We start from the raw sequence: 22,440 nt of genomic DNA, 5'->3' as shown, positions 1-22,440 counted from the left end.
TCTACACAGACAGGGTTCACCTGTACCATTTCCACCACACCCTCAATGGAAGCCGCAGACACCCCACTCTTTTTTACCCCTCCCATCGCCAATATACCCCACCAATTGGAGACTGGCCAACCCTTGGGCCTGCCCCCAACGACTTTCAGTTACATCAATAAATCCACTTCCCTAGACTCCACCACTCATGAAGTCACTATCCCATGCACTCAGTCTCCACTAGACACCATCGAATTGGATCTAGATATTCCACTAACTCCTAACTCAGGCCCCTACATCCCCTTACCAGAAACTCTGACTCCCAAGAACCCCCTTGGTAACAGCCCCCTAAGATCCAACACCATTCACCATTTTTTTCACCAGGGCTCCATAAAGAGCCAAAAAAGAAAAAATGTAGAAGAGGATGCAGAGGAGGTAAACTTAAACCCAAATCCCATACCGCTAGAACCTCTAGTCACGATACAGAAAACCAAAAAGAACAAGAAACTAAAGTAAAGATATTTAATCTATCCACCTACACCCTAGACCCAAATGAAATTTCCCTCCTCACCAAAGGTTTATCCTTCTGCCCAACCACAAAATTTAGTGAATTCGATCTATTTAACGACCTCCACTCCTACATTAGGAAACTCACCCTTACCCGCCATTTCAATATTGAAGCTAACAAAACCTGCAAAACAGAACTATCTCTACAGGAAGTCCCTACCGAATCCACTACAGCACTTCCTATTGACTTTCCTATGATTCCAACAGGCCTCAAACCTAAATCAAAATTTTACCCTACGCATCATAGAGGTAGTCACATTGAAACATTTCTCTCCATGGTAGAAAACGAGTTCAGAAACATTAACAACAACAAAAACTCAAAAACAAGCCATAACCTGAAACCCCTAGAAAGATCGGCCCTTAGAAATCTCATTAACAACTCTGATCTGGTTATCCGCAACGCAGACAAGGGCGGGGGCGTTGTTATACAAAACAAAGACACCTATCTATCCGAAGCATCCAGAATCCTCTCAGATACTGATTATTATGAAATACTACCATGTAACCCCATCAACACATATACCATAGAATTGAAGGCTCTGCTAGACAAAGCTCTAACAATGAACATCATTACCAAGAAAGAAAGATCTTATATTTGGATAGAAGCTCCGGTTACGCCTATTTTTTATCACCTTCCGAAGGTGCACAAAGACGCCAACAACCCTCCTGGAAGACCCATCATTTCGGGGATCTCCTCCTTGACCTGTAATCTATCGCATTATGTCGACATTTTGCTCCAAAAACATGTCATTAAACTTAGATCCTACTTACGTGACACCACCAGTGTCCTACTTACACTCAAAGATATTAAATGGGAACCCACATTCATGTGGTTAACACTTGATGTAGCCGCATTATATTCCAATATCCCCCACCAAAAAGGCATAGAAGCGGTTAAATATTACCTATATAATGACCCCAATATGCCTGTGTTACAAAGCGATTTCATTCTGGAAGCCATCCATTATATATTAACTCACAATTATTTTATGTTCCAAAACACCACCTATAGACAAGTAAAGGGGACAGCCATGGGGACACGCTTTGCCCCCAGCTTCGCCAACTTATACATGGGGAGATTTGAGGAAGAATACATCTATAACAACGAGTTATGGAAACACAATATCATCTTGTATAAGAGGTATATAGATGACCTCTTACTGATTTGGAATGGTCCACCTACTTCCATTGAAGAATTCATTAAGTACCTCAACAATAACAACTGTGGTCTATCCTTTACAGCCAATTTCTCTTCAGTTGAATTAGAGTTCCTGGATCTCCACCTCTCTTCAACTGACAACCGAATCTCCACCAGCACGTTCTTTAAACCAGTAGACACAAACAGTTATCTGGACTACAAAAGTGCACATCACAACAAGTGGAAGTCTAACATTCCATTTAGTCAATTTAGAAGGATCCACAGAAATTGTACAGATACAAATATGTACAAGCAACAAAGCCAATTGCTTAAAAAGAGATTCAAAGAGAAAAATTTCCCCCAACCTCTGGTTGAGGCAGCTTTTGATAGAGCTCTCGCCCAATTGCTTGAAACCGTCCACCAATACAACAAAAAAAGACCCCACAACTACAACTAATATTCCAGCTTTTATCACGAATTACAACACAAACCACCATACCCTTACCAATATTTTTAAAAAATACTGGCCTATCCTTTTAAACGACCCCTTTTTGAAAAAAGAGTTACCGAGACAACCAAAAATCATCTACAGAAGATCTCAAACACTCAAGGGCTTAATTGCTCCTACTAAACTACGGGAGAAAAGGGAAACAACTAAACAACTAAGCCTTTTTCCACATACGATAGGTAGCTACAAATGTGGCCGTGTAAACTGTAAATGTTGTTTCAACATCCAGCACAAGAAAAAAACCTTCACCAGCAACCAAACTGGGGAAGTTTTCAAAATCCAACAATTCATTAATTGTTCTTCCACCTTTGTAATTTATCTCCTCGAATGTACTTGTGGACTACAATATGTTGGTCGAACCTGCCAGAGCTTAAATCTAAGAATGAACGGACATAGAAGTAAAGTGACAAATGGATACACAAAACATAGTGTCTCCAGACACGCTTTAGCGTGCCACAATAAAGATTTTACCACTTTTTCTGTTACACCTATTGAGATGATTACAGGAACACAATATGACCGACACCAACAGCTTAGAAAACGGGAGATGTTTTGGATCTTTAAACTCAATAGCCTGCACCCTGCAGGCCTGAACGAGATGTTTGAAGACAATTTCTAATTTTTAATTTTTAGTTTTCATCTAATTGTAATTTTAAACTCCCCCCTTTCCCTCCCCCCCCCCCCCCCACACACACAAACATTTCCAATTTTTTACATATATATATATTTTTTATTTTTGGTCCTCCCCATTGTCTCCATTCCATCCCAACATCAGTAAGCCACACACCAACCTAAACTCATATCCTCTCTTTCCCAATGGGAATTCTTTTACTGCCCCCTTATCTACCTCAGTCTCATCCCCTGAGGCATCGCTCATTGTTTACATCTCCTGGGCAACGGCCCCACGTGTATACACATTCTGAACATTTCCTGTCGCACGATCAGCCCGCGCCATTTAGTGCGCACGCGCACAATCTCGCGCTTCCTCCTCCCGTGTGTATTTAACCCCGTGCGCCACAACGCGCGCCCATACTCCGGATACACACTTCATCAGCATCCGGAGACTGGTAAGACAAACATTATCTTCCTTCATCAACTACAGGTACATTCAATATATCCACTTCCATTTACTATCACATTCTCCCATCAGGAATGTATCTTTCCTCTATACTTACACTTTTCCTCCATATGTTCATTTTGGTGTATTTACCATAACTATTTTTGTGCTTTTGCTGCGTATGCATCATTGTTTTCAGCAAATATAGGCCAGTCTTTGAATCAGCTGGTTCTTATTATCTATTTATTCACTATGTCTTTTATTCACTACTATTCATGATTTTACTATGTCTTTCATTGTATTAAATTGTATTATATTGCATTGTACTTTGTACCTACATTTGCTATATTTTATTTTTATTGTTGTATATTTGCTCCCTTGTTCCCTATCAATTTTACAGAAGTCTCTTTTCACTTGAAAAAGGGGATTTTATTCCCCGAAACGCGTTGTGATGTTTTGTGACCCATTTTCAACTGTCCAATAAACCCTTTTGGAATTTACTCCTATCCGGTCTCGTTGTGCGCCCACCGCTTCTGCCTTTCCCCGCTTGATTTTGTTCACATAGGAAATCATTTCACCTCCTTTGGTGAAACCTGAGTACATTTAGGGGATGTCGCCATGACACTCTCTAGCCTGCCACTGCTGCCACTGCCTCTGCATGCCATCCCCTATAGTGTCAGGGTCAATTATTGCATGTTTTAGATGCTATCTAGCCTCATTCGGTCACTCTGTCATGGCCATGCTGTTGCCTATAATTTTGGCATAATGGTGCGATTATGCAGCCTCAGAGGCATCCATGCATGCTGCCCCTGCTGTTTCCTGTCCATTTCCGTGGTGTTTCCATCCTTTTCTGAGGTTCCCAGGTGTTTGGCCAAGCTTCCCTGTGCAGAGCCTTGGTCCCCTTGAAAAATGCTCTAGTCTCCCATTGACTTCAATGGGGCTCGTTATTCGAGACGAGCACTCGAGCATCGGGAAAAGTTTGTCTCGAATAACGAGTACCCGAGCATTTTAGTGCTCGCTCATCTCTAGTTAACATCCCTCGAAAGATGGGGTTTGCCTTACCCAGGATTCCTTATTTTTATACTTTAGCCACATACAGGCAGCCCCCAGGTTAGGCACAAGATAGCTTCTTTAGATTTGTACTTGAGTTGAATTTATATGTAAGACGGAGCAGGTACATTTTATAATTGTAGCTCCAGACAAAATATTTTTCAAAATCTTGTGCTGTCATGGGAACAAGGGTTAACAATAAAGCTTCATTAAAAACACCTTATAGTTGATTGCATTGCAGCCTGAGACTAAAGTAAACCATCCAGAAAGCTTCACCAGAGGTCACAGTGGACAGGGAGGTCCGTCTGTAACTAGGGGTCATCTGTAAGTCAGGTTGTCTTAAAGGGGTATTCCCCTTCTTATATGTACTCAGGATAACAAAATAACACATTCTCTAGTTCACTGTTATTAGCAAATCCAGCATTTCACAGATATAAGTCCAACCTGTCTCTATCAGTCCTGGTGTATACAATTTTAGTTGCCCCTAGACACAACCCAGTAACTTCTGACTTAGGGTCGGCGCCATCTTGGATTTCTGTGTGAGATCATGAAGATGTGTGGCTGTAGCCCTGCCCTCCTACACTCACATCCTACCAGCAAACAAATTGGGGGTCATTTACTTAGGGCCCGATTCACGTTTTCCCGACGTGTTATCCGAATATTTCCGATTTGTGCCGATTTTCCCTGAATTGCCCGGGGTTTTTGGCGCATGCGATCGGATTGTGGCGCATCGGCGCTGGCATGCACACGACGGAAATCGGGGGGCGTGGCCGAACTAAAACCCGGCGGATTCGGAAAAACCGCCACATTTAAAACAAAAAATTGGTTGCACGGGCCATACTCACATGCACCAGGAAGAGATCAGTGAACTCCGACGCAACTCGGTGGACCTCGGCACAGCAGCGACACCTCGTGGTCATCGGGCGCAGGACCTTCATGAATCGCCGGAAGACCCGAACGCTCGTCCGAGAAGCCGCCGCTGGAACGCGAATGGACCAGGTAAGTAAATGTGCCCCATTGTGAGCAGAGAGAGAGGCTGACAACTACAAACTACAAGGAGATAAGTAATCCAGGGGAAGCAGGAGGCAGGCACATGTCTGTGAGATGTAGCATAGCTTACAGTGTAAAAGTGTAAAAGTCTACAGCCAGATGAAAGTATATTTACACCTATACCCTGATGATCTAACCACATTGTCACACAACAGAATTAGATGGTTCATAATGTGACTGCTTAGAGACTCCCCGCCCACACCCTGGGCTTTTACACTGAGCAGCCGAGGGAGAAATAGGAGCTAAAACAGCAATAAAACTGAGTAAAATTGTAATAATTGTGTTAACATCACTAGGGGAAATGTTAGAAATTTTCTTTCGTGGGAACACCCCTTTAAGTTGGGGACTGCCTGTATATACAAAATTAATTCCAGCTGCTACAATAACAATTTATAGACTGTTTCTGTAAAAATATCACAAAATTGAGCTATAGATTACACAGTAACTAATAATTTGTGTAAATAATTTTTATGGAGCTGCCTTAAGCCTGTATTATTTTTCCTAAAGAAGTAAAATCCTGGCTCCAGGGAATTGGAGTGCAACTTCTATTAACATTTGATTCAGTCATACTATGGATAATTGTTTTCTTCTCCTCATGGACTTGCAGAGCAGATTCTATATATAGTCTCCTCATCATCCTCTGTTGTGCACCTTGGCAACCCTGTCAATTAGCGCAAGGGAGCCGGGTAGCCTTCAGTGTCTGCAGCCAACGCTGTCAGCAGCTCCATTAATATTTAGGATGCTTTATTTCATCATGTCATAGGCAGGATTATAAACAGGGAAATGTATTGTTGAAAAGAAGATTATACTCAAATTCAAACAATATGGATTGTGTAATTATGTGTCAAACGCTCGGTCTTCTGTAATAACCTCTCAGCAAAATAATAAAGGAAACAGAAGAAAACGGAAGGGCTGCGTGATAAAATGATGAGAGGACACAGACTGATGATCTGGAGATGAAGAAGTGAAAGATTTCAAACAGACAAATAGAAATTAGTTACTTGTAGTTTTAAGATTATGTCAAGAACTATTTTAATCTACAATTAAAAACAGCCAACAATTCTAAAAGTCTACATATGCAGTGAGTCATTTCTTGAAAGGGTTGTCCAGCAGTATGGTCAAAAAAAAAAAGAAAGGAAGTAGTAATACTTCATTGATCCCCCACTTATACTGCTCCATCACTTCTATGATCACCACCGGACTCTACTTCCTGTTCCGTTTCTGCAGACAGGAAATGGCCATTTAGCAAATCACTGGCTATAGCAGTGAGCTGCCTGTGATATCAATGTTTGTGTGTTAAAGGGTGATTTGAAAAGCATGGTACAGAAGTGATATGATCAGCGCAATATCAAATAACTTTTATGGGTTTTTTTCTTAAAGTTCTTGGAGATTTGTAGCAGAGGTTGTATAGCAGTTACTGCAGCAGTGTTCCACTTAGTTTAGCCATGCCCCCATCAATAAACTATTAAAGGTGTGTTCTGCAATAGGCCATAAATGGTTATTCCTGGCCAACTCTTTTTTAGGTGTCCGATAATCTATATAGCAATAGCAATCATATTCAGTAGCACTTTACAACAAATAGAGGAGATATAGAAGTAAAAAAAGTACAGAGTACAAACATAGGGAACAATAGGAGTAAAAGCCCTACAAGAGCTTACAGTCTATGAGGATGAGGGGTTACCCAAGAGCTTACAGTCTATGAGGATGAGGGGGTGACACAGGAGGTATAATGGTCCAGTCATTGTTTATAAGGGATATAATTTATTTAAAAAAAGATGCTGCTGATTGAACCAGCCATCAGCTGCCATCTTATAAACTAAGAGTTCAAAGTCAATGGTACTGCAGAGAAGCCTGGAGCTTGGCTTTTGGTGTTTGCTGAATAACAAGCAGGAGGAGGACACAGGATGGGTTAGTAAAGAGAGATTTGAAATTTCCTGCAGTTAGTGATTGTGACTGTCCTGCCTAAAGAGATGGGTTTTAAGAGCACGTTGAAAGTTTGGAGGTTAAGTAATAGTCTGATAGGCCAGGGAAGAGCATTTCAGAAAATTGGTGCAGCTTAGGGGAAGTCCTGGAGACATGAGTGAGAGGTTCAAATAAAGGTGGAGATTAATCTAAGATCACCGGCAGATCAAAGAGCTCGGGTTGAGATGAGAGAAGAGAAAGGGAGGTGCAGCATTCTGCAGAGCTTTGTGGATGAAGGTGGTTTTAAACTGTATTTGGAAGGAGACAGGCAACCAGTGCAGTGCCTGGCAAAGACTGAAGGCATCTATGTAGCTTGGTCTGACACAAATACATAGTGGCTGCACATGCACGACAAACAGTCCATACAGCTAAGATATGTAGATGGGCTCAGTGGACCTTAGTTCTTGTGATAGATTCAGATGGAACCCACATCAGTGAAGTATTTGTGTCATAAACTCAAGCTCAACCATAATACTCATGCTTGCAATACCCATTTAATTTTACCATCCTTCTTTTCAAGATGTGTTTTCCTAATAATCTGTCAATGGCAGCACTTACGGGACAATGTCAAGAGAACCCCCCCCCCCCCCAACTTGTTCCACACTGTTGTCAAATTTAGTTGTCTTACATGTCTTGGGAAAAAAATGCAATGCAAAATTGCAAGATGTTCCAGAATTGTTATTTTAATGGAATTTTATAGGCAGTCCTGGGCTGGAACAGACCACCCATTTGACAATAAAAATAATAATTAACATTTTGGATGTTGAAACTAACTGCACCAATTGCTCAAGAACAGTGGGACTAGAGGAACCCCCTGAAGAAGGAGCTATGTGATCCATTTGGTTTGATACTAATAACATTGTATTTTTTTATTGTTTGTGAACAGGAAAATACCCCCAGATGGAAAATTGATTCTCACCCTTACAACAGATGCATGTGAAGGAAAGGAAAACTTTGTCCGCTATCTTGAACATGTCCAGGCTGTAATAACTGTGAATTCGACTAGACGTGGTGACCTGAACATCAATATGACATCACCTATGGGAACTAAGTCCATCTTGCTGAGTCGTCGCCCTAGGGATGATGATTCTAAAGTGGGATTTGATAAATGGCCCTTCATGACCACTCACACGTGGGGAGAGGACCCAAGAGGTACTTGGGTTCTCGAGATTGGGTTTGTGGGGAGCATGCCACAGAAAGGTGTTCTGAAAGAATGGACCCTGATGCTGCATGGGACTCAAAGTGCCCCCTACATAGACCAAATAGTTAGAGATTATCAGTCAAAATTAGCTATGTCAAAGAAGGAAGAGCTGGAAGAGGAACTGGATGAGGCTGTGGAGAGAAGCCTGAAAAGTCTATTAAACAAGAGCAAAAACTAATGCTGTCCTGCATGTCTGTGTTATGTTTTCCTTTCCTGATTTTTCTCTTTCTGACACTTAAATCTCTGTATAGGATACACTGGCTTCTTAGTATCATACGTTTTCACTATTTATAGCCATCTATTCCTTTATTTGGAATCAAATAAATATATATATATATATATATTTTTACAGTGCCATCCCCTAATAGTGTAAGGTAAAATGAACACGCACAATCGGAAGACATGTTTTGTGTTAAAATCATTGTTTGTTGAGCAAAATCAAAATTAAATATTGCATAAAAACATTGGAAAACAATTATGGATCATCAGTTGGATCATCACTATTTTGTGAATGCTGTAATTACAAAAATGTTATGGATTCTCTAGGTCCATGGTCCCCAAAACCGCTGTATAATGATATAGCTAAAATCCCTATCCACGTTTTCAGTTCCATGTCTATTAGTGACCTACCCAATGAAAAGGTAATAACTGGATAACTGGTGGATGAGTAGTTAGAACTATCCATAGTGTATCAAATATCTAGTTGAACTGCAAGAACAGCCCTCATTTATCTCAATAAGAGCTGTTTCTGGATGTCCGATACTCTATAGGCGGAGTTGTGTTCTCCCAGCTCTGATTATTCTATATCAGGGGGTGTGCAGGGTGTTACACCCTTACCAATCACTTATTAGGTTTGGGCCAAAAAAACCTTCAAAGCTCTATATTGGGTTAAAAGCCATTTACATGGCCCAGTAATCACAGCAACTATCTAGAACAAGTCTACCAATTGTCAGAATTAGCCAAAACCAACAAAACACTCATTGGTTGGCTCATTGCATATTTAAAGTGGTAAAAATGTTGACCAGTATAAAAAAGATATATTTCTGAAAATCTGAACAGTTGATCAGAGGAGGAACCTTTGTTACAATTGTTCCTCTGCCATTTATTGTAAAAAATAGTCTGATGCAAATGAGTGATCTTCACAAGTTTTGACCCTATCAGGGTGACTATCTATAGAAAGCATTACAGAGGGAGTTTTTTTCCTTCTGGTGGATAGATACATTTTTCTAGTAGGCACTGCCTAATGTCAACTAAGTTCTCCCCATGGAAAACAAAATAGAACATACGTATGAGGTTTGTCTGTTTATAAGAAAACTCCATTCATTTCAATTAAATTGTACTAAAATAAATGACACATAAATTACACATAAAAATAGACCTCGACTTTTCCAAGAAATGTTATTAAACAGTAATAGTTTGTAAAAAAAGTTCTTACTTAATAAGGGTATATTTATATATATATATATATATATATACAAATATATGTATGTATATAAATATATATATATATATATATATATATATACAAATATACAGTTATTTAGTAAGAACTTTTTTACAAACTATATATATATGCATTGCATATACCAGCAACCACCATCTCAAGAATCTACACTGTCCATCCTATCTCACTCGATCTCATTGTAGTATAAGTTTAGCCATTGTAGAGATTTGTAAAATATGGAGTTATAGATTTGAGGAAATTTCAATGGGTTGATCATCACATGTAAATGACAGAAATCCATATAAATATTTATTTTAAAAAAATGTATAGAGTAATTAAAAATGTTGACATGAGTTTTTTTGAGACAGGAAACATCTATATGACAAATTCAGAACTGCTCCTTTCTATCATAAGCACTCCTTATCTCTCAGCACTCATACATTGCTCCCGACGGCCAGAGATATAACAACCAGTTTTTTTAATATTTACAAACATACATTCAACTTATAAAATCTCCACTGGAGGACCAGACGTTTCAAAAAGACTAAGTTCCCCCCGACTCCCGTTAAATGTATAAAATTGCTTGATCTTTCCCCAACCTAAAAACAAGAAATTATTATTAAAAGATGCCGTCTTAGTAGGTTGAATTACTTTTATATCCAGTCTTCATGACAGCTCACATCTCCAGCTGCTCAAGCAAAGTCCGGCTTCAGGGAGAAACAAATATTTGCCTAAAATATGTTATTGAAAACTCACAAAAGAACTTTAAAAATGCACATAAAATCAAGCCTACCCACAGATGGTGGAGGCCATTCTCAAGATTTCTTCTCTTTCTGGAATATAAGGCTTGGCCAGATTGACTGGAACTTCTTCTTTTAATATTTTTTTTCATTGAGTTGGGCACTGATCAGTTTTTATAATATGTCTCAAAGGGTATTGGAACTCAGGGTATCAAAGGCAACAACAAACTCACTTGTTATTTCATAGACTTAATGCTATCTGTTACTGTAGATGCACAAAATACTGGTACAACATCCATATTCAAGTATTTTGCGTCTATAATGATCAATCAGTTGCCATTGAAGGGAATACTTTACCACGATTTACCTACCCAAAGTAACTGCTATGTTACATAGGGTTTTGCACATATGTCTTCCATACCTTGGTTTTTACATTCTAGCTGTACCTTCTGTGCCAGAAGTTAAAGTAAACCTGTCATGGCATTTTAGGACACTAAACCACCCATAGGATCTTATGAACCAGTAGTTTAGTGTTCCAAATCACCCTTGATAAAAAAAAAAACATAAATGCTCACCTCCTTCCTTGTTTCACCCCGTTCCTGTGCATTGTGGCAAATGAAGCCAACGTAGTACACACTGTAGTATCCTTCATTGCACATGTGTCATAGGTATAGCAGATGTGCAATTAATATGGGTATTACTCTGGCTTCACTTGCTGCATCATGCGATGAGGCGACAGTTTGGGAGCTGCAGATGTGAGAACGATTTAAGTATAAATGTTTTTTTTTTTTTTTTTCAATAAGGATCTGTAATTGGTTTAGGGATCCGAAATTGCAGATGTTCTTTAAGTTTAGAAAAATTAGGCTAAAGCTCTTTAGTGAGCATTTACAGAGCACCTCAAGGCTCCACCTCCAAAGCAATAACATCGTCCCCTGCTACACTGCAACCACCCAACACCTTCTCTCGCTCGTCTGCCCTCATCTACGGCACTCCTGGGTTCTGCAAGATGTGGAGCACTAAGGAGCTGCAGCCTAATTTTCATATTTTCAAAGTAAAGATCTGGCATAGAAAGAACAACTGGGTAATTAAAACAGAGGTTTGGGTGGCATGTTGAAACCAAGTGCCCTGAGATCTAGTCCTTTTTGATATATATAAAAAAAATGCTTGTTAATATTTTTCAGGCATCTCAGAAGTAATGTGAGAGTGCTGAGAGGAGACAGTTCCCCAGCACAGAAGAGAGGCGGAGCATTTCCTGCCATGTTGGGGAGATACTTCCTGCCCATAAAAAATGAATAAAAATCATTGGTTTTTCATGTCAACAATGTTAATTTCAAATTCAAATGGTTTTATGGCAGAAAAATCGATGGCAAAGAAAACATATTGTGATGGACAACCCCTTGACCAAACATTGTTATTTATTTAACTGAATCCTCTAATATTTTAAGAATTTATTGTACTGTAATGTCCACAACAACTGCCAAAGGTGCAATAAAATATTGGATAATATAATATAATTTTTTTTTAAGTGTGACAAAACAAAATTAAAATATTAAAGCACAATATATTTTTTCCATTTTTGTATTGAATTATTATTAAATAATGTTTAGGTATTGCCATTTGCATACACTTAACAAAACATAGCTATTGTCTGAGCGCTTTTAAGAAACACTGCAGGTTAAACTAATTCACTGGACATTGAGTACTACAGGGCCTGAAGGGAAATTACTTTTAGGCTACCTGCACATGAACGTGTGCAGTCTGCGGAAACAGAATTGTATGGTCCCGATCCCATGGACTGCACACCTTGCACAGGATGGGGAACCTTGCATCACACAGAAATATGATGCAAGGACTTCCTGTTTGCTGACGAAAGTCCTAATTATTACATTGCACATTATAGTTAGACAGGGAGTCCTTGCATCATACAAGGATTCCCATCCTGTGCAAGATGTTCAGTCTGTGAGATTGGACCAACATATGGGCCAATTTCCACAAATTTTTGTGCAGCTGGCCTCAGTTGGTGCTCTATATGTCATGCTCCGCCCCCACAGGCACTGTGATAGACATAACAAATATCTCTAGTTTATCCTGCAGTGATCATTTAATGCCATGTATTATATTTCCTACAGGAAAATTGTTAATAAGAGGTATATTTAATTTAAGACATTATATTATGCCATATCCAGGTTCCAGTTTTTAAAAGTTAAAAAAAAAAAAAAATTCAACTTGGAGAGATAATATACCAAAGGAAAATATGTATATGAGTGTTTGTACTGTATCTAAAGGTGACAACAAGGAAAGTCACATAGACCATGCAGCGTGCAATACATGTGTGCATGCATATGTACTACTTATAAAATACGTCAAATTTTTTTTATTTAAATCCACACTCTCTGTATAAAATTATCCTTCATTCCACCTTTGTGAAAAAATTTAAATTATCATGTAAATTAATTTGCATTCTTGTAATCATGCAGTTCTATGTTGGAAAAAAAAACATTAAATGATATATAGCAGCAATTTTTAAATATGTTTCTTTATATTTCTTAGTTAAAACTTTTTGGAAAAAAAAAATGTCTGCTCGAATAATTCATTTGTGATATACATATTTATGGAGAAAGGATACAATTAAAAGAAAATATTTTAAGGCAAAGTTCATAGCATATTTTTTTGTAAAGTAGAAAGATTTAGCGTATTATATTTATTCATTTTTTGCACAGGTTACACAAGTGTGTCTGAGAAATGTTTTTTGTAGTTTTTTTTCCTGCAGAAATTTAAGTAGAATTCTAAGTGGGGGAATGGGGATCCACCTTCCTTAAAGGAGCACTAAACACAGAAAATGCATATCTAAAAAAACATCTCATGAGATTCTCCTATTTCTCCTACTTCTAAATGTACTGCTTAAAGAGCACCTTTTTCCTCCTCGTGCATGTAAAGAGTAACATGCGTCATGTAGGGGCTGCTTCATAGATTCAGGAACAGTTTGAATTTTCTTTCTAGCCCCCACAATTGTGGAGATATTAGTCCCAGTATCTGACCATTATAATCCTCTCCACTGCCAGAGAGGAGGAGCTGGGAGGAGGCATGTGCTGTGTTAATCTTCTCTGACTGGTAGAACATTATTGTAACACACACTCCTTCCTCTGCTCCAGCACCTCCTCTCTGACAGTAGAAAGGATTATAAAGGTCAGATATCTTTACTGATATCTCAGCATCCGTGTGGGCTACAAAGAAAATTTAAAATGTCCCAGAATGTGTTTAGTTATCTCTTCGGATCTTCACATGTGTGATGTGGTGAAAGGTCGTCTTTAACAAGAGAGAAACATGTCTCTAAATAAGTCTTCTGTATCCCAGAAGTGCAGACGTGTCTCTTTCCTTCTTCAAACTGTCCTGTGTCTGGTTGTAAGATAACTGGCTGGAGCTGCCACCTCAATGCTTTGCTTTGATAGCTATCCCTCTTTAGGTAAAGATGAAACTGATCAGCAAAAGATTAATTTCTTTGTTCTCAGCAAGAATTCAGAGTTCATACCGAAAATGTTACAGATAGTGGATGAAACTATATATCTTCTCTCATTTCTAGGTGAAGTGTTCCTTTAAGTGGTATATGGCTTTGCAATAAATTTTATGATGCGGTATGTATTATGTTATGAATGAAGTATTAATTATACTAATTCCTAGTGTATATTTATGAATGTAAATTTAAGTAAATATTGAGATAAAATTTACTGATTTTGGATTACATTTATGTATTATTAATGAAGATTCACAACCCACGGTGCGCTTCCACATATAAGGCTCAGCACAAGTTGTGTCTGAGCTCCGCATACACCAAGAAAGGTACTAAAGGGGACAAAATGCCTCACAATCCAATCACAATGCCATAAAGAGGTCCTTAATGCAAATAGAAATGTACCTTTGTGGCCAAAAGCAATGAAGCACTGCAAAGATAATCCTCTTTTTATGGGTGGGCAAATTAGTCTACAGGGAGGGATCTTAATTTGTCTACAGAGGGAGTTCCAGAGTTTAAAAAGTTGCAATTTTAGATCAGAGCACTTACATGTCAATTCTATAGTCATTTACACCTTCCCCTGATGCACTTAGAGACCCAACTGAAAATCCATAATTACATAGTTTAGTTTATACGGTTGAAAAAAGACACATGTCCATCAAGTTCAACCAAAGAAGGGAAGGGACTGGACAAGGAAGGGATTTAGGGGAAACAATTTTATATAACATAACTGACAATGTTGTTTAGATGTAAAAAAATTTTTTTGACCATTCTTGAAGGATTATTGTCCGATTTCTCTGAATCCTGGTTTCCGCATCCGCCAATACTGGTCACGTGATGTCAAAGAAAGTGACCAACCTTGATGTGAGGCCCTATAGCATATCCGGCCAGGCACAGGTGCTGAAGACTATGGGGCTTATTTACTAATGGTCCGCAGACGCCATTTCGTTGGTTTTTCCGACGTTTTCGGGATTTGTGCCACTGAGACAGGTATTTAATTGGGAATTGTGTCGCACACGATCTGATTGTGGCCCGACGGCGCTGGCTTTTATGCGAGAGAAATCGGGGCGGGGGGGGGGGGGGGGTTATCCGTCGTAGGATCTGACTGATTCGGACTGAGGGAGGGATTTAACTTTCAAATTGTTTTGCAAGAAGAAGGTGAACTCCGGTGGACCAGAGTGGGGAAGCGACACATGCAGGATCTCGGGCGCACAATCTTAGTGAACCGCGGCACAGTGCATGATCGTCGGACAATGCACTTTCTGTGAACTACTCCAGACGGGGAAGAAAATGTGCCCCTATAAGTACCAACGCTATGTGGGAGCAAGGTAAAAACACTTTGCTCCACATCAGGTCCCTAAATGGCACTATATATCGGCTTATCACTTTGGACCTTTGGGTATACATTGATATAACTTTTTGTCAATTGCAAACTGTGGTAATTTTTTTATTCTATGGGGGGGGGGGGGTTGTATGCCCCTCTAGGTGAAAGGCGGGAGTGTATACCTGCAAATGGCTGCATCTAACAGTTTATCACACCTGTCAAATGCTCACTGCAAATATAACACAACACTAATTTTATATTATTATATTTAGATTACCTTTTTTTAATTTTAGTTTAAAGTTTTATCTTAAACCTAATCGGCTTATGGTTAAATTGAGTAAATAAGGTGAAATTGAGTAAATGTGGGACAAGAAAGAACACGGTTTCCTACATATGATATCATCCATGCATTTCGGCACTTTACTTCTGTATTACATTTATTTTTTCTTTTTATTCCTCTACTATCCCCAATGCAGAGTTATTATGAAGAGCATTTTCCTAATCTGTTCCTTTCAATGGAAAATTACATTTGGATTGAATCAATATTTGTCTGTGTTTATTCCATGATATCTTGTAGAGGTCCAAACTGATGCATTAAACAAACACAGATGCCTACGACTGGGACTGAAATAGCCTGTGACACCCACCTTGGGGCAAGGAGGCCCTGGAAAAGTCTTCTCAATAGAGAATTTGTCTTGAGATATGTAGTTCTACTGGCTACACTGCAAGTTTTTGGAAAAATTAGCAAAACCCAACCTATTACCATCCAAAATAATAAAGTGCTGAACAGGAAGATTTTATGAGGTATTCCCCAACTTAAAGGGGTTTGCCCATGAAATAAAGTTCTCAAATTTCAATCCCCTAGTGATGTTTACACATTAAAGATCATTTTAACTCCTTACTTTACAACTTTACTCAGTTTTATTGCTGTTTTAGCTCCTATCAGTGATTGGGACTGTAAGAATCCAAAGTATGGGCGGGGACTCACTAAGCAGAGCCTTCATGATTTCTCTAGAGCTGTGATATGCAGTGTGCTGACAAGGTGCTTAGATTATCAGGGTACAGGTTTATCTACACTTTTATTTAGCTTCTGAACATTCACTAGTATGTGACACATAGAAAAAGAGAGATGAGACAGATCAGAGATGATTAGTTCCAGGGCCAGGGGGCCCCTGCATGTGGAATTTTGTGGGCAGAGGATGTATTGCTCTTTATATACTGCTTGGTTGAATGCCCAGGTGAAGATCGTCGTCGTCTGTATATATATCTATCATTTCTCTGTCTAGTTATCTATTACCTATAATTTGTCTATTTCCTATAAATCTGTCTAATCATGTATCTACTTAGCTTTTTGTCCATGTATTTATCTATATATCTTCTATTTACCTATATATCTCCTATCTATTATCTATCATATGTATTATTTCTCCATCTATTTCTCCATCTTTTATCTCTTTCCTACTGTATCTATCTATTTCTCATATTCCCTGTTCTCACTCCCTTATTCTCCACCCCATCCTCCAATGTCATCCGGCCAGTTGGATGATGAGGTGGAGTGTAAGGGAGTGAGAACATAAGGGGTCACAGGACTCGGCCAAGAAGGCCATGTAAAGGCACAAAGTTTATTTAACAGGGTTGCGAGGTAAAAAAATGTATACGTAAAAATACAGTGCCAATGTGTTAATAAGGCTCTATGGGAACCTATCACTAGCTGAATTTGTTAAAAAGGTGGTGACAGATTCCCTTTAAAACCAAAGTGCCAGCAACGATCATGGACACTGATCACAGGACCTTTTACACTTGTTTAATAAGCAAAAAGCAACATTGAACATTTTGGTCTATCCGACCTTCATCGTAAACATATTGGTGGAGGGCAACAAATTCAAGAAAAGAATATCCAGCCCCTGGTCCATAATGTGTATAGCATATGGGGGCAGATTTACTTACCCGGTCCGTTCGCGATCCAGCGGCGCTTTCTCTGCGCTGGATTCGGGTCTGGCCGGGATTCATCAAGGTAGTTCCTCCGCCGTCCACCAGGTGGCGCTGCTGCGCTGAAAAGCATCCGAATGCCCTGAAATTCACCGAGCCGGACCAAGTGAAGGTAAGCGCGTCCCAAGCGACACTTTTATTGTTTTAAATCCGGCAGTTTTTCCGAATCCGTCGGGTTTTCGCTCGGCCACGCCCCCGATTTCCGTCGCGTGCATGCCGGCGCCACAATACGATCGCGTGCGCCAAAATCCTGGGGCAATACAGGGAAAATCGGCGCAAATCGGAAATATTCGGGTATCGGGCCCTTAGTAAATGACCCCCATGGTGTTTAAGCAGCATATAACCGCAATTGAAAAGAGCATGAGTGAGTGCTATACTTTCTTTTAGTAGGCAGAAAATGGTGATGTTTAGCCCTCCCCATCGGTTAAGGTCCAATTAATAAAATGCCATCTCCTATAATAAGCACAAAGTGAGTCAGTTATGTTGCTCATCCAGACAATGCTGTGGCCAGAGGAGGACCTGAGCAGCAGATGATCCCTTCTGTCAGCTGCACCTCATCAGTAACCTGGTTTAGATGAGCAGATGTGGTTCTGTGCTATGATAAGAAGGAATACATGCAATAAAAATATCAGCACATTTGGAAATGATGCTTCAGAAGCCAAGTCTTTATTTTGAAGCAAATTAGCCAGATGTAACAAGATAAAATCACAGAGCAATGAAATATCACCGACTCCATTATGGAGAGGAGTTGCCTTTTTCACCAAATGTCCGTTAATAAGAGAAATTCTATAAGTGATTCACTTCTAATTGCTACAATATTTTTCTTTTCGGAAACCAAAGAGAATATATATCAAAATCATCGTCTACATCCCTGAAAAAAGGAATATATGCAGCTAATTTGTCTTAAGAACAACTAAAAATGTATAAAATATCACTTCAATATTTGACTACTTTTTCCTTGTCTTTTCAATCATGGTCTCCACAATCATTGCTGTCTCCTCGTAACTCTTTGTTTTATCATCTGTAATTTTCTCGATTGATTCTACCACTTCGACCTTTTCATAGCTCATACAGCTTGGGTAGTCTCTCCCCCTGAAGGGTGTTTTGGGTGTGAGACGCTTTTCCTCTTTGTCATCATTTTGAAATCTACTCTTTCTTTGAGTCTTTACCGTGTCCGAACTTGAACTTGAAGAACTACTGGAACTTCCAGAAGTCCCAGAAGTTATAGACCCATGTCGAGAATCCTCTGGTCTAGTAACATCTGGTGGCTTTTTGGTGTCATCTTTATCCGATGGTTCCTTACCATTTGACTGCTTTTCTTCCTCATCTTCGTCTTTAGGTTTGTCATCAATTTCTGGTTCATCTTCTTTTGTCCGTTCAGAAGAAGCATCTTCATCTTCACTCTCTGACGGCTCAGAAGGCTCAGGTAACTCAGGAATTGGAAGGACAATATCATCACCAGGTCCTTTGTCATGGAAAATGCTAACAGTTATCCTACCTCCAGCTTGAGGAGTGGAGGAATAGAAGCACGGGTCTATGTAACTTGATTCACCTGTTACAAGAACATAACGACCCTTAGTGAAGAATTCTGGAGAAGGCTCTGGCTTCTTGTATCCTCTCATTCTATCTCGTACTATGTTACACAGTTTATCAAAAGCTTTACTTATCTGTGCTCCATCAGGTACATCCTCTGAAGAAAAGTCCTGTTCCAACATTTCAAAGTCTTTCTCGGGTGCACCACTCTCAGTGTTACTATACTTTACTTCTATGGGCCTCTTTTCTCCACTCTCTTGTCTTTTCTCCACCGTTGTATCTTCATTACTAAGATCACTTTTATCCATTGATAGTTCTTTTCTTCTTGAAGTCTTCCTTGGCACACCCTTTTGCCTTGGTTTTGCTGTAGCAATATCTTGTATGGCTAGAGTGATGTCTGGAATGAGCAATATGTACAATATTCACTTATTATTATTACATTTTAGCTTTAATTTAATAGCAGTTTATGGGATGTCCACGATTTTTCTCTGCCCATTGTGGGTTCATATCTAGCCCAATCACAAGAACATAAGGAATGAATGCTATATTTTACATGTTACATTTAACCATAATTTCCTTTCTGTGTGTTTGGATCAGTCCCAAGAAATATTTATTGTACCATGCTGAGAAATCCGTCAAAGAAGCAGACTTAGGACTCATGCACACAACCGTCAGGGGGCGTATGCACAGCTGCAAGCTTGCGGGCGAAGATATGTCCACTATAGACAGCTATGGTGCATGGGCTCGGGACGGTGAGCGCAACAAGCGCCAACTTTAGCCACAAAAAGATAGAGCCTGCTCTATCTTTGGTCATATCTATGGCCAAGCAGCTAGTGATTTCTATGGAGAAGGGCGAGGTGAGCAGCGCTTTTTGGGGCCATTTTGGGGAAAGTTTGTGGCCAGATATATACATCCCCATAGACAGCTATGGTACATTGCTATGGAGAGGGGCTGCCTTGCTCAGCCCTCCTCCTCTCTCGTGTGCTGCTGTATGCTCAGGCTACAGATGAGCAAGTATACGTTAGTGTGAAAGGAGCCTAACTGCTATGTCAAAGAAGAGAAATAGACTTGAACTCACCCACAATCCCAATTTCCTTATAGCCTTGCCAACCCTAGTGGTAAGGGACCACAGGTTGACAATCCCTACTCTGACAATGTGCTCAAAAGAGAAGTAAAATGAACAGAGAGACAGACAGATAAATAGACAGACACAAGACACAAGCAAGGTAAGAAAAAACGGCTGAGAAACATGAAGTCATCAAGATACAAAAATGACAAAAACAATTTACAAGCGAACAGAGTAACAGACAAATATACAGACACAAGAGAAATGGGGAACAAGCTGGTACTGGGTTCAGGGCTCAGATTAGATTCAGGCTCTGGTTCTGGTTTGGGGTTCTGGATGAAGCAGAAAGTTTTTCTTACTCTTTCAGAGAAGACAAGCCCCTGAAAATCTTATTTTAAAAGTTTATAAAAATTACACGAATGGATCACAAATATGGAGAAAAAGTTTAGACCTCAAATGTCAAGGACATCTAATTTATTTTTCCGGATTTGCATGGACCCCTTCCAGCACATGGATAAATACTTTGATACAGGCTTGTGAACTGGACCCCTTACAATAATTCTCTGTGTCACAAATTATGCAAATTCTCTTTTTCTAACCATTACCTTTGCTTCTTGAAGGTGATATCTGAGAGGTTTTGAAACTTTGCATAAAGAGTGTAATCGGGGTTCCAACTATTGCAGAGTTCAGTCTAGAGGAGAAAATAGTTACAAGCCAAGTTACAAGAGAGCACATGAAGGGTTACTGTGTAATACAGATCCAGCAATGTCTGTGCCAGCAAATCATATGTGGAACATTCTAAATATCAAGGAAAATATTCTGAAAAACACCATAAAACCTTAAGCTACTTACTACTAGGGAACTAGGGAAGTACAAGGGAACCTTACCATTAAAATTCAGCATAATTTAAAGGCAGCATGTTATAGAACAGGAGGATGTGAGTATATGCATATATGGTTTTTGTGCAAAAGGTTCAGTATAACATATGCCATATAACAATGTAAATGTTTGCTCTTTCTATTAAATAGTTCAGTCAGAAAGAGGGGGTGTTATCTCTGTGCTCATACAGACTGTTAGGTTCATCTATGCTAAACCTTGAGAAAGCAGAGATCTAGTTACATGCATAAAAGATTTACTGAATTGTTTCCTACAACTCTATAGAAACCTGATTTATAACATGCTGCCTGCAGATAGGACACTTTGTGCAATCTGCTCAGCTCCTCAGCTCCTCCTGCTCTATAACATGCTCCCTGTAGATAGGACACAATGGGGCACATTTACTAAGGGTCCACAGCCGCGAATCCGTCGGGTTTTTCCCGAATATTTCCGCTTTGCGCTGTATTTCACGTGGCGCACGTGGCGATTGTGGCGCACGCGATCGATTTTTGCCGCAATCGCGCCGACTTTCGCGCGACAGAAATCGGGGGGCGTGGCCACCGGACAACCCGAAGGATTCGGAAAAACCGCAGAATTTAAAAAGCCATTTGTGTCGCAAGATCAAGCACTCACATACACCAGAAAAAAGCAGGTGAACTCCGGCGGACCTCGGCGCAGCAGCGACACCTGGTGAATATCGGCGCACGGACCTTAGTGAATCCCGGCAGAACCCGAATCAGCGTCGGAGAACCCGCCGCTGGATCGCGACTGGACCGGGTAAGTAAATGTGCCCCAATGTACAATCTGCTTAGTTCCTCCTGTTCTATAACATGCTGCCTGCAGATAGGAATCTATGCACAATCTACTAAGCTCTTGCTGATCTATAACATATTGTGGCACATTTACTAAGGGTCAGCGGACCGCGATTCTGTCGGGTTTCCCGAATTTTTCCTTTTTGCACCGAATTGCCCCAGGTTTTTGGTGCACGCGATCAGATTGTGGCGCATCGGCGCCGGCTTCCTTGTGACACAAATCGGGACGTGTCTGTCGGACAACCCGACTTATTCGGACAAACCGTGGAATTTAAAAAGCAAATTGGGGCAGATTTACTTACCCGGTCCGTTTGCGATCCAGCGGCGCGTTCTCTGCGCTGGATTCGGGTCCGGCCGGGATTCATCAAGGTAGTTCCTCCGCCGTCCACCAGGTGGCGCTGCTGCGCTGAAAAGCATCTGAATGCGCTGGAGTTCACCGGCTCGGGCTGAGTGAAGGTAAGCGCGCATCCCAAGCGACACATTTCTTTTTTTAAATGCGGCGGTTTTTCCGTCGCGTGCATGCCGGCGCCGATGCGCCACAATCCGATCGCGTGCGACAAAATCCCGGGGCAATACAGGGGAAATCTCGGGTAACACGTCGGGAAAATGCGAATCGGGCCCTTAGTAAATGACCCC

The 22,440-nt window shown here is 40.2% G+C and overlaps 2 protein-coding genes across 2 annotated transcripts in view; one reads left to right on the top strand and one right to left on the bottom strand.

Moving 5' to 3' along the window:
- Positions 1-13,517, top strand: part of PCSK2 (proprotein convertase subtilisin/kexin type 2) — a 138,793-nt gene extending 125,276 nt beyond the window's left edge. The window contains exon 12 of the mRNA XM_072140428.1: positions 8,198-13,517. Coding sequence (XP_071996529.1) covers positions 8,198-8,690 — 493 coding nt within the window. The 3' untranslated portion in view covers positions 8,691-13,517. The remainder of the gene's footprint in view (positions 1-8,197) is intronic.
- Positions 13,518-18,161: 4,644 nt separating this feature from the next.
- The window catches only part of BFSP1 (beaded filament structural protein 1), a 29,127-nt gene continuing 24,848 nt past the window's right edge, over positions 18,162-22,440 (bottom strand). Inside the window, exons 7-8 of the mRNA XM_072140427.1 lie at positions 20,722-20,807; positions 18,162-19,447 (exon numbers count right to left, since the gene is read on the bottom strand). Of these exons, the coding sequence (XP_071996528.1) occupies positions 18,465-19,447; positions 20,722-20,807 (1,069 nt within the window). The 3' untranslated portion in view covers positions 18,162-18,464. The remainder of the gene's footprint in view (positions 19,448-20,721; positions 20,808-22,440) is intronic.

The sequence above is a fragment of the Engystomops pustulosus genome, chromosome 3 (genome assembly GCF_040894005.1).
Source record: "Engystomops pustulosus chromosome 3, aEngPut4.maternal, whole genome shotgun sequence".
NCBI classification, from domain to species: Eukaryota; Metazoa; Chordata; class Amphibia; order Anura; family Leptodactylidae; genus Engystomops; species Engystomops pustulosus.
This window is presented reverse-complemented; position numbering and strand designations above follow the sequence as displayed.